The sequence below is a fragment of the Achroia grisella genome, unplaced genomic scaffold (genome assembly GCF_030625045.1).
Source record: "Achroia grisella isolate CSIRO2021 unplaced genomic scaffold, CSIRO_AGI_Agris_v1 utg841, whole genome shotgun sequence".
NCBI classification, from domain to species: domain Eukaryota; kingdom Metazoa; phylum Arthropoda; class Insecta; order Lepidoptera; family Pyralidae; genus Achroia; species Achroia grisella.
In genome coordinates, this window is record NW_026713039.1 from 2,026,177 (window position 1) to 2,043,522 (window position 17,346).

The 17,346-nt window shown below is 34.7% G+C and overlaps 2 protein-coding genes across 2 annotated transcripts; one reads left to right on the top strand and one right to left on the bottom strand.

Annotated features, from left to right (window-relative positions):
* The first annotated feature begins 958 nt into the window (after positions 1-958).
* Positions 959-6,359, top strand: LOC131852285 (uncharacterized). Its single transcript, XM_059202947.1, has 5 exons — positions 959-1,193; positions 1,864-2,027; positions 3,489-3,664; positions 4,977-5,065; positions 5,866-6,359. Exons 1-5 carry the CDS (start codon positions 1,105-1,107, stop codon positions 6,278-6,280), a joined length of 933 nt encoding a protein of 310 aa, XP_059058930.1. The 5' UTR covers positions 959-1,104; the 3' UTR covers positions 6,281-6,359.
* Positions 6,360-6,485: 126 nt separating this feature from the next.
* Positions 6,486-17,040, bottom strand: LOC131852284 (uncharacterized). The gene is made up of 7 exons (XM_059202946.1): positions 16,951-17,040; positions 13,054-13,091; positions 11,253-11,332; positions 8,613-10,219; positions 7,930-8,077; positions 7,764-7,810; positions 6,486-7,159 (listed from the first exon to the last, which is right to left on the bottom strand). Exons 2-7 carry the CDS (start codon positions 13,089-13,091, stop codon positions 6,983-6,985), a joined length of 2,097 nt encoding a protein of 698 aa, XP_059058929.1. The 5' UTR covers positions 16,951-17,040; the 3' UTR covers positions 6,486-6,982.
* Positions 17,041-17,346: the final 306 nt, after the last annotated feature.

Here is a 17,346-nt window from a genome sequence, read left to right on the forward strand (position 1 = left end):
AAAGTAAAGATTGTGATGATAAAGAGCAAACTGTAATTAAAGATAATAATATTGAGTTACAAGTTCAAACTGAAAGTCACAATAATGAAAATCATTACTTTACCACTAGGTCAGGTAGAATAGTAAAACCTCCAAGTTATTTAAAAGATCATGTTTATTAAGTTCATTTATTGTGAAGGAAGGGGGATGTAACAAGTGTTAGAATTATATAGATTAGTATGGCAACACTGAACAGAGATTATTAGAAAATGTCTTGCTTGTACAATGTCATGTCTTCTGCTACAATAAAAGTATTAAAATATAATAACAGTATTTATCATTATAACACTCTCCTAGGTCATACAGATGAGCCGGTGCATTCAGAAGTATCTATTTTTCTTGTTAACGCACAGTAGATTTGATTATGTTGATTAGATAGTGGACTGTATGAAAGTGTATGATAAATTATAGATAGGAATAAGAGGTTTACATTTATGCACTAATAACCTAATTGCAGATACGGTTTTAGGCTTCCCAGAACTTCGGGTTTGTCCTAACTTATCTTTTGAACTAAGTTTCCCACAGAATAAAGAAGTTTTTATGTTCTGTGGGGTTACCAATACCGCCAAAACCAATAAAATATATTCTTCATTCGATCAGCCACTTACCTTACTAATGTTATTTATGTACAAATAACACCAATTAACACAATAAAACTGCTTAAGCACAGATGATTTAGAAAAATATCGAAATTGACAAGCGACAACTCTTTTCACCATCAAAAACGGGCGCGAAATAATTTTATTTTTCTTTTCTGAGAGTGACAGTGTTGCCAACTTAATAACCAAAATAATAACTACAATTATGAATAACAATGGTTTATTCTACTGAAATGTAGACTTTTTTCTAAAAATGATCTCTAATCAATTATAAAGAAGAATAAATTATATATCTGGATACGTCACGGCAGCATCTGTCAAATTTTATATTTACTATTTACAAACGCGGACACTTGAAAAGTTGGTGCCTATAATGTTTAAATTTTCCGTTCAAAATGACAAAAAGACTCGAAACTAATACTCACTGTTTTAGATCTGATATTTATATATATAATTTCATGATAGAATGCCTGTATTCACTGCTAACATACCTAGCACTCTTAAAGTTGGAGATAGAATTGAAATTGGCGGAAAAATCAAGGAGAATGCTAGAAAGTGAGTTTGTTATCAACAGTGGAGATCTTGACGATGTATTATTACTTTAGTAGCTACATGATACTAATAATAACGTTGGATAAATTTTTACAACGACATTTAGTCCTCTTGTTATGTTATGCAATGTTGGTTTATGGGTGATAACCAGAGAACTAATATAAATACATAAAAACATTATTTTTTGTAAATACATATAAGTATAATATACACAGAATGGAGGGAAAGGGGATTGTTAGTAATATAGACTGATGATCTTATTGCTAGCAATCTAACATGTCAGGTTGACCTCCACGCGGTTCCTCCTGAAAACCATCGTGATAAATTCTTGGTGAATTTATCGCGATGGGCTAACTGACCTGACCTCATGGTCATCTTATCATCGTCTACTGGTGCCCCGCCAGCGTAAACCGTTAGCGCAGGCGGGTGCACCATTCCATTATCATCCATAACAAATACACACAGAATATACCAGACCGATACTAAAACTCATGAATGTTTGCTCTTTGCAAGGAATCGAACCTAAGATCGCAGTCAAATATACGATAGTGATATAGATATGAGAAGGACCACATATTACCATTTTAATATATTATAATTGAAGTGCCATACAAGCATTTCAATTACACCAGTCAATTGAACTTTTATATGATACAGATAAAGTATATTTCAGAATGTCGGTGAACCTGTGTGCCCAAGAAGGCGAGGAGCCCCGTGACGTGGTCCTCCATTTCGACGTGCGTTTCCATCGTGACAACATCATCTCATTGTCCAGGAAGAACGGAATTTGGATCGGCAGCGGCAACTATGACACCAACTATAACATGTTTGTGCCTGGTTAGTACTTATTTATTAGATACTAGCTGTGCCCGCGGTTTCACTCGTGTGTAATTAGCCTGCTAGCTGACTCACGCAATTTCGTCTGCATCACATTTACTTAATATTAATCATTATATTTCGCCTACTTTACATAATATCTTGTTAAATTATAGCTTACTAGCTTTAAGCCGCGGCTTCGCTCGCATTGAATCCATTAAGCATTCATACTTGCACATTTATATCTAATATTAGTAAGGATTTATAACTTAATTATTGGCTGCCAGACGGCGCTGAAGTAGCAAAAAGTTGATATTTTATTTTTTGTTTTTTTATAAAAAAGTTTTTTTTTTTTTAATAAAAAATATCCTATGTCCATGCTAATACTTCCAAGAACATGTGTACAAAATTTCATGATGATCGGTTCAGTAGTTTTTGCGTGAAAGCGTAATGAACATCCCTACTTTTACATGTATAATATTAGTAAAGATGTGTTATTGTAATGTATAAGCTATGTTATTATATGTATAATATGTATGTATTTACCAAAAAAAAAATCTATGATTTGTATCAGTTATCTAGTACTCATATTAGTTTAACTTGGGTCTAGATGGCGCTGTGTGAATTGTCCTGAGATTGTTAAAAAAAAGCTATAATTCTGTGACTACACTTGTAATATTTCTGTCACTCGAGACCTTTCCATTAGTACCTCTCCACTTAAAATAGATTTATTCTCAGTGTAAAGTCAGTTCACGTTACTACTGCGCGTAGAATGTACCCGTTACTAATAAGTCATGTAGTACCTACACTATAAAATAAACTTACTAATGTACAATAAATAGTACTATTATTTCACCTGTATACTCACTACCTATATACTAAAATATACAAATATATTGCGTAGCGACACCTCATCACATCATATATAACGTGGTGACTCATACAGTGGTGAGGTGATAACCACTGCGCCACACTGTAAAGTTTCATTAGAATTCGTTCAGTAGTTTTTACATGAAAGAGTCACACAAACATCCACCCGTCCATGTATCCATCCATACTTACAAACTTTCGCATTTATAATATTAGTAGGATAGTCCAAGTTTTGGTATGGCTAAGGGTTTGAACAAGTGGTTTTTCGAACCATTCTACTGCTTGTACGGACTGGTCTGCTTTAATTACTACGACTGTTTTAATCCTATTGTGTACTTAATATCTGAAGCTAATATATTTGTGCTAGTTGGTGGTTTGTATTCGCAAGTTCCGAATTGGAAATGTAAAATTACAGTGATTATTTTAAAGAGCAACACGCAAATTTCTTGCTCGTTCTTCTTGTGATGAGACAGCTTTCCGAATGAGCGGTAGATTAAAAGAATTATAACTATGACTATTCAAAAGTGCTTAAATTAAGTTAAATTGAATAAATTATTTTCTATTCTATTCTGTTGTAATGCTTAGATATATATTATTAATTATATTTGTCAGGTACAATTTTCAGAATTATCTTTGAAGTGAAGGATACAGATGTCATAACCATCTACTGTCAGGGCAAGTTCCACTCCAACTTCTTGCCCAAGATACCTTTGGTGATGGCCAAGTATATTGTGGCATGGGCCGACGTCGAGAGGATCACGCATTGTTTCTTTCATATTGGCAATAAGGTATAGATATCTACAGTTTTTTATTACACAGTCTCGGTGATCTAGTGGTTTAGCACACCGCTTTACTATCCGATGGTCGTGGGTTCAATTCCTCGCACGGTACAAACATTTGTATTCATGAGTATGATTGTTGGTATCGGTCTGGGTGTTTTCTATGTATAATATGTATTTATTTACAAAAAAGAGTGTATCCATGTATATATATATATATATATGAGTTGTCTACTAACCATAACACAAACTCTGCTTAGCTTGGGACTAGATGGCGCTGTGTGAATTGTCCTGAGATATTATTATTATTATTATATCTACTTTTAGGGGAACGCTCTGCTACCAAAAAAGATAGGGGAAAAAACTACATTGGTTTACAGAATGTAGGTAAGGGGAGAAATATATATATTTGTCTTGTACCTGTATGCTCCTGATAGGGTATACGTTTGTTTTGTTTTTGCTAAACTCTGAAATGGTTGAACCGATTTTGAAGGGAATATAGCAGATAGCTAATGGAGAATCTTAGGTTACTTTTACAAACAATATTTATTTTAATAAAAGAGAAGTTTAATTGTGTGCTGGCGACATCTAGTAGGTATCTAAATACATAAAAAAACTTTAAATATATTTCTGATCGTATGTTACATGTCTAGTATTACCCTTGAATTAAAGAGTTGTGTAGTGGACTTTTTATAATGTTACCGAATACTAGACTCATCATATCAAGATTATGAGTTTTATAGAAATTAATATTATTTATTGTATGGGAATAAAAAAAAACTGTATTCAAATAAAAACAAAGAGAAGTTGATCCCTTATAAAATGCATGGTAACATTTTTCACAAAGTGCGTCATTGCTACTAGATTTCATCAGGCGTTTTAGTATAACGTAATGTTACTGAGAAGATCTTAATTGCGAATGCAATAATGATTTCCTATGAATGAAATGGGAAAAAAACTGCGACGTATAGCTAGTTATGTATGGGACACGGTTTCATAGGTTCTTCAATGTAATAGTTGTAGTTAATTATGGCTAGTAAGACATTGAATATTGTCTACTAAGCACAAACCGTGTCATCTCACCTTACATTTTACTATTGTTATTTAGTAGAAAAGTAAAATATTTTTTAACCGCCAACATTGTATTACCACAGATAACATAATTATCCTGCAATATTAGGAAATAAAACTTTATGAATTCTTTCTTTACCTACTGTCTTATTCATCAGTTTGACTAGTTAGGTAATAAGACATTATTGTCTACTTATTTATTTATTTATTTAGAAAGAAAATAGTTTATTTACTTGCATTTCTTATTCAGGGTTTGAGCGGTGATGAAATGACATCACCAAATACTTACCAGCCACCGTCACCTCGGACAGCAATGGTCATTGGTGACGCTAAACGTTGGTACGTAGTTATACATCTATTACTCCGATCGATCCCCCGTCCAATTCATAACATTAACATTGTAAAAAATGTTATTTTGGTGTATGTACCGTATTTATATTCATATGCATGTAATAAAAAACGGCTATTTCAATATTACAAACAGACACTCCAATTTTATTTATATGTATAAATTTATATTTGACCCTAACAAATTAGTGCTGGTTGGTAGTTTGTATTGACTTCTTAATGTGAACTTACAAGGATTATTTAAAAGAGCAACACACAAGTTTCTTGCTCGTTCTCCTTGTGATGAGACTGCTTTCTGAATGAGCGGTATGTAGATTATAAAAAATTGTTATGACTATTCAAAAGTGCTTACATATTAATAAGCTTATATTTGAATAAACGATTTTCTATTCTATTATTATCTTCAATCGTGCGTGCTTTAGCGGCTTTTTGTAATAAACAATTATCATTGTAAAATGGCGGACATCTAACTATAGAGCAAAGAAATCATTATAGAGTTATTGATAATTTATGAATCTTAAACTTCTCTTTTGAGAATAAAAGATGTAAGAGATTGTTTTGAGCGATAAATTTTAAAACAGCCTTTTGTTAGCAAATTTTTTGTATTTTATGCACAATAAAGAGTACCTATTATTATTATTAAATCTGTGGAATAAATACAAGCGTAAAAAAAAAAGTGGAATGACATGAAACATACGCGCTATTACGCGAGGGTGAACACAAGAAATAGAAAAATGTAATCGTTTATATAAAGAGTACTTTTCACAGTTTTCCTCAAAACTTTTTTTTAGTTCCAGACCTTCAAAAAAATCTACACCCGGATCACCTCAGCTACACTCCTCAAACGAGAGCTCTGACGATGAGAAACAAAGACCCAAAGCTGAAGGTCGCGCCGACAGATATTTCTACGAAACACTAATGTGCCAGGAACGTCCGAAATATTCACCGGAATCTATTAAATACAGACGCGACCATAGTGCAGCTAGAAGCAACACAGAGTACAGAAAGTACAGAGACATGACAGACACAGAGAAGAATGACAGCGAGGATTATTCGGAGGAGCTCGCCTCTAAAAATGTAGATTCGTCTGTGGGCGAATCGGATGACGTGCTGCGGGATTTGGGCGCGAAAAAGCGTGGAAGGCGCGGCAAATTTCCATTCGCCCAAGTCGTAAATTTTATGGGGAAAACGGGCAAAAGAAATTAGCATTGTGCCATAATGGAGAGTTGTATTTCAATTGGTGATTTCTGTTTTTTTTATAAATATTGTTTTCGTTTTGATTTGTTGTTTAAATAAAAGAAATCATTTTAACAAAATATGTTTTTTTATACAGGGTAATAAATTATATTAAAATTGTATACAAATTTAAAAGTTACATAATATTAAAAAATAACAATTAATTTGAGGCGTGGTTAGTTAGCCCATTGTGATAAATTCATGGTAAATTTACTACGATGCGCTAACTGACCTGACCTCTTTCATCTTATCATCCTCCACTAGTGCCCCGCCAGCATAAACCGTTCCCGCAGGGCAACATTACATTGTCATCCATAAAAAAAATACAAAACATAGATTTCAATAACAATTCTGTATACCATGTTAGGTTAACCTCTACGTGGTTCCCACTGGAAACCATCGTTATAAATTTATGGTGAATGTATCACGATGGGCTAACTGACCTGACCTCATGCTCATCTTATAATTCTCTACTGGTGCCCCGCCAGCGTAAACAGTTAGCACAGGCAGCCGATCTATAAGTCCTTCCTTTGGTTTGGAGTGCCATCTGCACTCGCCCCCTATCGTCCGGTGAAGCTGTATAAAATGATAGCTGCGACATCATTAGAGTAGTCCGAAAAAAGGGTACACCATTCCATTATTATCCATCAAAAACAATATAGAACATGGATATCAACAATTCTTCACGTAATCACAAATTGTGTCAGCATGTTCCTCCTTCACTCCTATCCTGAGGAGTTGTGATCTATTCACCAGGAACAGTGACTCTCCATCGATCTCATGCTCCTGTAACGCTGACACTGTCTCATCCCATTTGTATTTCGAGAGATACGACAATAGTTGGTCTACCTGAAATTTAATCATAAACAACTATATATCTCCCTCGATGCATGTTCACCTAGTGCAGGGTCCAATGTATAGCTTTGTAATATTTGTATATTTCAGCAATTAATGAACAAAATATATTATTATTTATTATTTATTGCACTATCTAAAATTATTTATTTATTTATTTACGTCACACTAAGTGAGCTTTACAGTTTCCCAATATGCCCACTTAGTAAGATTGTATACATATACACACACTTATAAAACACTAGTTACTAATACATACACTAATTACACAAGAAAAAAAACATAATGTACAATTGGCGAGCTTAATGGACTATGGCATTTATTTGGCTACCAGCTAACCATTGGATAAAAATCATGACCCCCATGGACGCCCTGGATCCGCCGTTGCTACCATCGTAGTATAAAAAAGTCGTATCGGTCAGGCGGGAGTTGATCATCAGCCGCTCCATAAGTCCTTCCTTTGGTTTGTAGTGCCATCTGCACTCGCCTCCTATCGTCTGCTGAAGCTGAAAGGCCAGCTGCGACCAACAGCATTAGAGTAGCTAGATTTTTTTTAAATTTACTTGGTAGAGTAGAGTAGAGTTTTAAAGTTTCTTACCGTCCAAGATTTTACGGTAGTTGGCTTCAGTTCTGCAAATGGGTTATCTGAAACAAACACATATATTTTTATGCACCCATCTGTTCTAACTGGAATAAAAAAAATAGTATTGCTGAAAGATGATAAAATTGGATGAAATAGACATAAAATGTAGAATGTACCATACCATTTGTGGTTTCTGTCACTTTTTCTTCTCTAATTTTCTTTGTCATCGGACTATTCGCTAGTTTCTCGCCTTCAATTCTTAATTCTTCTTTCCCAATTTCTACCACTTTTGGATTAGCATGTGTTCTCTTTGTTGTTGGGTCTCGAATCTAAAATTAGATGAATCTAATAACATACCTTCACGACATTTTTTTTAATGGTAGATATTTGAATGGTGCTTCTACCTTCGCTTTACGCTTGCGGAGCACCAGTGGAGGATGATAGGTTGAACATGAGGTCAGGTCAGTTAGCACAGAGTAAGAAATTCATCAGGAATTTATCTCAATGATTTTCAAAGGTGTGATAGTCCACGTGACTTCATACATAGTTAGTAAATAATAATAACTCTGGACAATTCACACAGAGCCATCTAGTTCCAGCTAAGTAAGCTCTGCATGAATATAAAAGCTTGTATCGAGCTAGGAATCGAACCTGCGAACTTCAGAAGCAAAATGGTGTGCTAAACCGCTAAACTGCTACCGAGGTCTTTGATTTTTAAAATATGTGATGTCACTATAGGGACGAGGGAGTCTCACAAGTGTCCTGCAGTGACAAGGACGGGAGAGGAGGCAAAAAGTCATGAAAATCTTGTGAGGTAATTTCTCGATGATCCCTAGGCAAAGATATAATTTGTAATATACTTACAGGAAACGCCATATTGGATTCTTGTATAACGATACCGTCCAAAACGTGAGTCAAAACAAAATCTTTTTCCTGAGATTTCACATTATTAGTGAACTCAATCTTCTTATCATTTAAATCGTTGATTGATTTCTTTAAGTCGCTCATGCAATCTTTTGACACATTACCATTTTCGACAGCCTCACTTGTGCTAAGTTTATCCTTAATTATCTTATTATCAGTTTTGACATTGTTAACAACCTTTAACTCGTGATTAATGTTTTTAGTGTCTTTTAATATGTTCACTTGACCTTTAATTAGACCTTCATTAGTGCTTAGACCTCTAGCTTGTGTGAATACAGTATGTCTAACTAAATTATCTTTTTCATCTAGTTTAGCTTTTAACTCCATTTTAACCTTTGCTTCTTCGTCCTTTACAGTAACTTTTCTGTTTATAATAGACGCAATCATATCTGTTGTATTTGCTACTACTTCAGTCTTTTTATCATCATTTTTAGGTGCAGTTTCAGTACTTGCAACATGATTTTTCGGTACTGGACTAGTATTCACGCCGATTTCATGTAATTTCTTTACACCTTCTACTGTATTTGGAAACATATTTACATTTATAGTTAACTTTCTTTTTATTTCATCAGGAGACTCACTTTTTCTTTTTCTGTTCTTTATATTTGTTTTTGTTTCTGTACTAGTAGATTTTGTCTGATATGGCACATTTAATTGAGGTTTATTTTGAATACTGACATTAGTGTGTAAAATATTTTGACCAATATTTGGCATTCGAGGGGTAGTTTGATTCTGATGGTAAGACATGTTTTGTATATTGGTTGTATATTGAGGTCTTGGTTGAATAGGTCTATACAAATATGTTTGATTATGTGCAAGAGGTTTTCCGAGTTTTGTTAACATTTGTGCATTGGTGGCTGCATGAACCAATGTTGGAAGTTGTGGTCTGTGATTTGACACATTGGGTGATTGAGTGTGATTAAATGTTGGTACATTTGCATTAGTTTGCTGCATTGGATTTACAGTTATTACTTGTGGTTGCCGCGTTGTGTTAATCTGGTGGTTTATTTGTTGTCCACTGTTCATTTGAATGAAATGTCTTTGGTTATTTGTCATATTTTGTACTGTTTCTACACCTTGGCTTTTTGGAAAGTTCTGTTTCATGCCAATTGGTGAATTGGTCTGTGTTGGAACAGATGTAGTTTGACCAATATTTGGCTTATTTGGTGTATACATTGCTTGTTGAATTCGTTCATTTGCATTGTTTGAACCCATATTAGTATTTGGCGCATACATTTGCGGTTGACACTGACTAATTGGATTGTTTGCACCAATGTTTGGATTATTTTGTACAGAATGCGTCATGTTTGGAATTTGATAAGGTCTAATTTCCTGAGTTTGATTCATCATTGGTTGTAACATTTGTTGATTATAATGTTGTTGGATATACATTTGATTCTGATCCATATGCTGCTGCACAGAAGGAACAATATTGTTTGGTACATTTTGAACATAAACCATCTGATTTTGTAACGGCCTGTTTTGTATCCAAGGTGGTGGATTTTGTGGATTTATGTATATTGTTTGGTTTGGTTGGATTTGATCACCTAGAAATTAATAATTATTATATTCATGTATATGTCTACTACATCGACTGTTAAAAGTTTAAAAAATTCTTATTTTAATATTCAATAACAAGTATATAATAACATTCAGACTTCAAAACCAATGATTGACAACTAACTGTACCCTCTGTACTCTGTAATTTCTCTGCCGTATCTGACCCTTCAACCGCAACAATTTCTGAATTAAGCTGCCTTATAACTAAAATAGGTTACATGACGTTTCTGAGATGCTGTTCATGTAGGTGACAGTGGACTTTTACTATCAGGTGGATCATTCTGTCAGTTTGTTCATCATTCTAGTTACAAAATACATATTTAGATTATAAATTTTATTTAAATAAACTTCATATAAGCACATTTGAATAGTCATATGTTTTATTCTACCACTCATTCGGAACGCAGACTTATCACAAGAACAATGAGCGAGAAACTTGCACGATGCTCTTTTGAATAGGTAAAAGCATGCAGCATTGCATTATGAAGATTTTGAACGAAAACTGTTTTATTTCTTTCATATTCGTTTTGTCATTTGTTTTCTAGACTTGTTTTTACTACATCTCTATCATTTATCGTCTTAAGTATAATTTGTGGCTAATCTCGGCTAAGTAATATTCTAAACATTATTTTTTTTATGAAAATCTTAAAAAAATATTTTTATGAAATTTTTTTATAAAAAAAAAATTTGGTTTTGGCCTTTTCTTACAAGTGAATTTCTTCGTTTCCTCGCTTAAAGCTAAGGTTAGATTTCGTTTAAAAAATAAGGGATTTTTTCGGACTACTCTAATGCTGTTGGCCGCCACTGGCTTTTACAGCATCACCGAACGATAGGGGGCGAGTGCAGATGGCACTCCAAACTCGCAGCAGAACTTATGGAGCGGATGAAAGCCAACTTCTGCCAGGTTTGTCCTTTTCTTACAAGTGAATTTTAACCTTCCTAGCTTAGCTTTAGGATTTAATTTTTAAAATAAGGGTATTAAGTTTTAAAAATACAATTTAATAAATCTATGATATTTACCTGCTTGTACCAATATCTGAGTCTCGTATACCACTCGAACTGGATACAGCATCATTTGTTGTGGATTTGCATGTTGGGACCTGTCAAGGGAACATCTAAGTTTTATATAACTTCGTTTTTTTTGTAATTAAAATAATATCTTAATAGATACTTTAGGATAAAGGTAGGATAGATATAGATACGTTAGGATAGGTAACAGAGTCGGGGCACCAGTGGAGTATGATAAGATGAACATGAGGTTAGGTTAGTTAGCACATCGTGACAAATGTAGGAATTTGTCACGATGTTTTCTAGAGGCAAGAGTGTCAAGATAAATAGAATATTTGCATTCTGCACGCCTTATCCATTTAAACTATAAGTGTGCGAAATTTCATACTTCTCCGTCCGCGCCATTTTTATGAAAAGGGGTACAAAGTTTTTTAATCACGTATTAACATATAGATATAAGCCGAAGCCGGCAGAATTTTTTATAATTTGCGAATCGAATGGTAAGTACATTAAACAAAAAAAAACAGTCAGTCACGCTTGTTATCGCAGACGCCTACTTGCGAGTCATGTTCTCCTGGTATTTTCACTGTAGAATCTATCTGTAATACTATGTCTAAATACCACACCACATACATATACACACATACCACAGATAATATAATCTAATATTATATTATCTGTGGTAATACTAAGATAATTTCACGGTTGTTATCTTTGATGCGGTAGTCAGAAGCATTGTCAACTGTCTATGTTAGGGGGAAGGGAATTGTTAGTAATGTGGACTGATAACTTTCCTTGCTAGCAATGTATGTTAGATTACACGTGTCTACGTGGTTCCCCCTGGAAATCATCGTGTTAAATTCTTGGGGATTTACCACGATGGGCTAATTGTCATGACCCCATATTCGTCTTACCATCCTCCACTGGTGCCCAGCCAGCGTAAAGCGTTAGTGCAGGCTGTTGCGCCACTCTATTATCATTCATAACAGTCGAAGTTGTTGTAAACGCAACATTTGACATGTCCACATTTCATTCGGTATATTTGAATAAAGAAAACACATTACTCCCATAGACGGCGGCAGGCTCTGGCCTACTTGCGAGCCATGTTCTCCTGGTACTGGTTGACGATAACTTCACGACTGTTATCTTTGATGCGGTAGTCAGATTTATTGTCAACTGTCGATGTGGTGAACGCAACACTTGACATGTCCACATTTCGCTCGGTGTATTTGAATAAAGAAAACATTACTCCGGTAAGACGACGGTACGCCTTAGCCTACTTGCGAGTCATGTTCTCCTGGTACATTCACTGTAGTATCGGTAATATTAAGATACTTCACGACTGTTATCTTTGATGTGGTAGTCAGAGTCATTGTCAACTGTCGATGTTGTGGTGAACACAATACTTGACATGTCCACATTTCGTTCGGCATCTATGTTTCAGCCGGCAAGCAGCTTTGTAAGCTGTGTTTCGGTTGAGATTTGGTAGTAAAATTATGCGGTAGAATCACGACTGTTTCGGAGTGACAACACATGAGTTGGTCACATATCCGGTGCTGGTAGGTTCTATTTATTTGATTATTAGGAAGTAAATAAAAAAAAATTAGGTATATCTTTACATAGTATAAAATGAAGTCGCTTTCGCTGTCTGTTCACTTAGATCTTTTAAACTACGAAATGGATTTTAATGCAGTTTTTAGCAATAGATATAGTGATTCAAGAGGAAGGTTTATATGTATAATACATGTATACCCGTGCCAACCCGGGGCGGGTTAGGTAGTAATTAATAAATAAGTAGATATACTGAACTTACCCTATCTGATTTGGTTCATTGCTAGTCTGGTGCTGCATCTGTTAAAAGAATTACTAAATAAAGGAAAGAATAATAAAACCTAATTACAGTCAAATTATAAAGTACTTAATATACCCAAATATAAATTATAAATAAGACATATGTAATATCTCTTAACTACCAAACTGTGTAAAAACTCGTCTGCATGTGTAACCTCAGTCTCACCTATTTCAGCCGCCAAGCAGTTTGCTTTGTAAGCTGTTTCGGTTGTAGGGTGCAGAAATTACAGGGATCACATGTTAGTTCTCTGGTATGGAAATGTATGAGTGGTATACAGGTGTCATGAAAAATGAAAATTAGACTGAGAACCTATCTCTATAAAAGACATGACATCCTAGTCCTCTACCATGGTGACATAAGAGTATCACTGGTGTCACATGATAACGTGATGTCTGTAGTGCTGGTCACTGGTGGATAGGCGACAGTTAGGAACCACTTACCATCAGATGGGACGTCAGCTTGTTTGCCATAACAATGACATAAAAAATGTACTAACTCTATTCTGTAGTGTTCCTCACGTTAGAATATTTATAGCCAGTGTGATGTCAGATGACCGTGCTATAAAATTGGGCAACAACCTATTCTCAAACATAAAACTTTATCAAAAGGGGTTAAGCGTTTCAGACAAATATGACAACTAACAGGAAAAATTTAAATACTAGGTATATATTATACAAATATATATCAGGAATACCATAATACCTACATATTGGGGGAATGGAATTGTTAGTAATGTGGACTGGTGGACACCTGGTTGACCTCCACGCGATTCCCACTGGAAACCATCGTGATAAATTCCTGTAGAATTTGCAACGATGGGCTAACTGACCTGACGTCATGCTTATCTAGTTATCCTACACTGGTGTCCCGCCAGTATAAACCCTTAGCGCAGGCGGAAAGATCATTCCATTATCATCCAATAAAAACAATACCTACCTATTTACACAAAACTAAGAACTCGATTAGCGTTCGATAGAAACGAGTTATCGTCCCTAGAACAGAAGAACAAGTAACGACAAATAAAGTTAAAACGTAACAGGTTTTTGTTAATGCTCAAAATAGGACTTTTACGTCAAAGACATTAAGTTGAATTTCTTAAACTGTCGAATAGAAAACGTTTTCGTACTTGGAATCTTACATGTATATTACTATAAAGCAATAAACAATTCAATTCAAGCTCTTATATTTAAAAACATTAAGTTGAATTTCGTAAATAGCCGAATGCAATAGGATTTTGAATTTGGAATAATTTCGTACGCATCTCAAATTCCGAGACGCAATGAGACAGCAGAGTTCAAATAGTGCATCCCGTTCTAACACATTTTTTGCTCCACGTAATTTATAAGGGTAGGTAGCGGACATTTTAGAGAAATAACTTTAAAAATTTTAAATTAGGAATGTCAAAATATAAAATCTCTTTGATGTCTGACTTATAACGACGGACATAAAGTTCAAAATCATAAATACTTTACTGATTTAACGTGCCAAAGTAAATTAGTCCTTGGAACAGTTACGTAAGGCCTCGTACTGTACAAAAGGCCCAGCTATCGGGAATAATAATAAGTTTCTTTGTCAGACATGGCGTCCTGGCGGTAGACTTTTGCCTAGTGATGTTTATGTGGTATGCAACATTCTATCGAATTATCGATAATAATTTACACATTTTATTTCTTATTATTACTTCGTCGATACTCTTTTAGTTCATCCATTATAAATAGTTATATCGTAAGTACTTCTTCTTTTCCTTTGTTAAAATAAAACCTAGTTTGTTTGTTCATAACTAATACTTTTTTTTATGGCTGAATAATAATAATAATTCAGAACAATTAACACAACGCCATCTAGTCCTAGAACTAAGCAGAGCTTATGTTATGGGTAGGTACTAGACAACAGATATAAATATCTACTGAAATGTTTTTTTTAATACTATTTTTAAAATATATATATATATATATCTACATATATTTTTTATATTATATACTTAGAAAACACCAAGACTGACACAAAGAATTATACTCATGCATAGAAATGTTTGTACCGTGCTAGGAATCGAACCCGCGACCATCGGAATTAAGGCGTTATGCTAAACCATTGAACTACGGTAGCTATTGAATAATGAGTGATTTATTATGTTATTTTGTTGTATTTATATAATCTACTGGCTGTTATCTATACCCGCGACTTAGTTTCCTCTTTCTGAGATCAAAAATATCATAAGATGTATGTCCCACCGATAGCAATCGTCGCGAAAAGAAAAAAATATAATACTGCTTCGATCATTAAACCGCGATGTGGTCATATTTTATCAGTTGCCACACTTATTACGGACTACTTAACCACTAAGTATGTTTTTTTTTAATATGAAATAATAGAACGGTGCACCGCCTATGTTTTTTTATGCATGATAAGGGAATCGTGCAGCCGCCTGCGCTAACGGTTTACGCTGGCGGGGCACCAGAGGTCGAACATGAGGTCAGGTCAGTTAGCCCATCGTGATAAATTCACTAGGAATTTGTCTGGATGGTTCCAGTGGGAACCGCGTAGAGGTCAACCTGACATGGTACATTGCTAGCAATGGGATCATCAGTCCACATTACTAACAATCACCTTTCCCGCCGCACCGCCTATGTTAATGGTATATGCTAGTGGGACACTAGACGATGGGAGTCTTTTGGGATTGAAGTTTTATCATTCAGCCTACATCAGAAAACTCAGGCAAAAGGGGATTGTTAGTAATGTATGATATTAGATTGACCCCCACGCGGTTCCCACTGGAAACCGTCACGTTAAATTATTCGTGAATTTTAGATGATGCGCTAACTATCCTGACCTCATACTCATCTTATCATCCTCCACTGATGCCAGCGTATACCATAGATAGTAGTTTAGCGCAGGCGGGTGCACCAGTGTATTATCATGCATTAAAACTAGTAATTCACTACAAATTAACCACGATGTTTTCCAGGGGAACAGTGGAAGTCAACCAGATTCCATCGTCGTGGATCTCCCAATGGGTAAAGTAACTTAATGGGCGTTAAATGAGGGAGTTATAAAGCACAAAAAAACATTTATAGTTGGAAGAGAGGGGAGGAGGATATTGTTGACCACCACGCGGTCTCCCTTAGAAACCGTCGATGAAATGGTTATTTATAGGTGGGTGAATTTAGTATAATGGGTTAACTGATTTAATAGACAGATACTCATCCCATCATTGACTGATCAGCATAAAAAAATTCAAAAAATATTCGTCAATTAAAAAAATATCATCGATAACAACAACAAATCACAAAAATACTTAGCACATCACTAAAATAAATATAGAACGCCCCTGGGGTAATCAATCTCCCGCCAACGTCTCTATAAATAATATCCATGAGTTAGAAAGAGACAGCATGATGTGTTAGAAAGAGACAAAACATAGTACACCATATCGGATCTATTACTTATCGAGATATTAGGGAGTTTCCATACATTTGTATACACATCTATGGTTACATTAAATAACATTACTGTGCATATATATATGCAGATACTGTTATTTATTATCTGGGCACCAAAATATTATCCTATCATAATAAATTAAATATCTCTACTTAATTTACAATATTAACTTCAAAATACCAATTAAATTATATTACATATACAAAACATGTAAATTATTTGTCACATCATAATTAAAAACTATTTAAAGATGGCGTCCCCTGTTAAATCGAAATTCGAATTTCGAAACCCATCGTCTTCTTATTCTGGTATTTCTCAACACGTCTCTATAAACACTGCAATCGTTTTAGCCTCATAACATACGTTATTGTATCTAGAACTACAAGATTTGGTAAAAAAATAAGTCGTTTCACTTACCTTTATCGTTTCTCCACTATTCAGCGGCTTGGTATGTCTCAGGTTAACAGAAAACGAATTAAAACTTCAAATACAGAGTAACTTCGGACATGCTAGTGAACGAAATGGCTGCACGAATAACGTAAAAGCAATATCCACTGTGCATACAATCTTCACCACTAAACCTCTATCGACGATAAACTAACGACAGTATCGCGTCTCTAACGAACAAAATAACGTAGCTGAGTATCGATTTTATAATATTCCACTCGTTTTGGTACCGGCCAACTCGAGCCAATGATAAAACGGTGGATACGGACGAACCGCATTGGATAGAACGTGTTTTGAAATTAAAACGCGTTCTGTGACCCCAATATCCCCTTGCCTTATTGTATGTCTCTCAGAAATATATATCTA

What these genes read in the sequence shown, in the direction of transcription:
- LOC131852285 (XM_059202947.1), top strand. Translation starts at nt 1,105, where the DNA reads ATGCCTGTATTCACTGCTAACATACCTAGCACTCTTAAAGTTGGAGAT. An exon ending in ATCAAGGAGAATGCTAGAAA is followed by an intron (nt 1,194 to 1,863) that starts GTGAGTTTGTTA and finishes AGTATATTTCAG; the next exon opens with AATGTCGGTGAACCTGTGTG. An exon ending in TCTTTCATATTGGCAATAAG is followed by an intron (nt 3,665 to 4,976) that starts GTATAGATATCT and finishes TTTCTTATTCAG; the next exon opens with GGTTTGAGCGGTGATGAAAT.
- LOC131852284 (XM_059202946.1), bottom strand. Translation starts at nt 13,091, where the DNA reads ATGCAGCACCAGACTAGCAATGAACCAAATCAGATAGG. An exon ending in AATGAACCAAATCAGATAGG is followed by an intron (nt 11,333 to 13,053) that starts GTAAGTTCAGTA and finishes TTCCCTTGACAG; the next exon opens with GTCCCAACATGCAAATCCAC. An exon ending in AATCCAATATGGCGTTTCCT is followed by an intron (nt 8,078 to 8,612) that starts GTAAGTATATTA and finishes ATCTAATTTTAG; the next exon opens with ATTCGAGACCCAACAACAAA.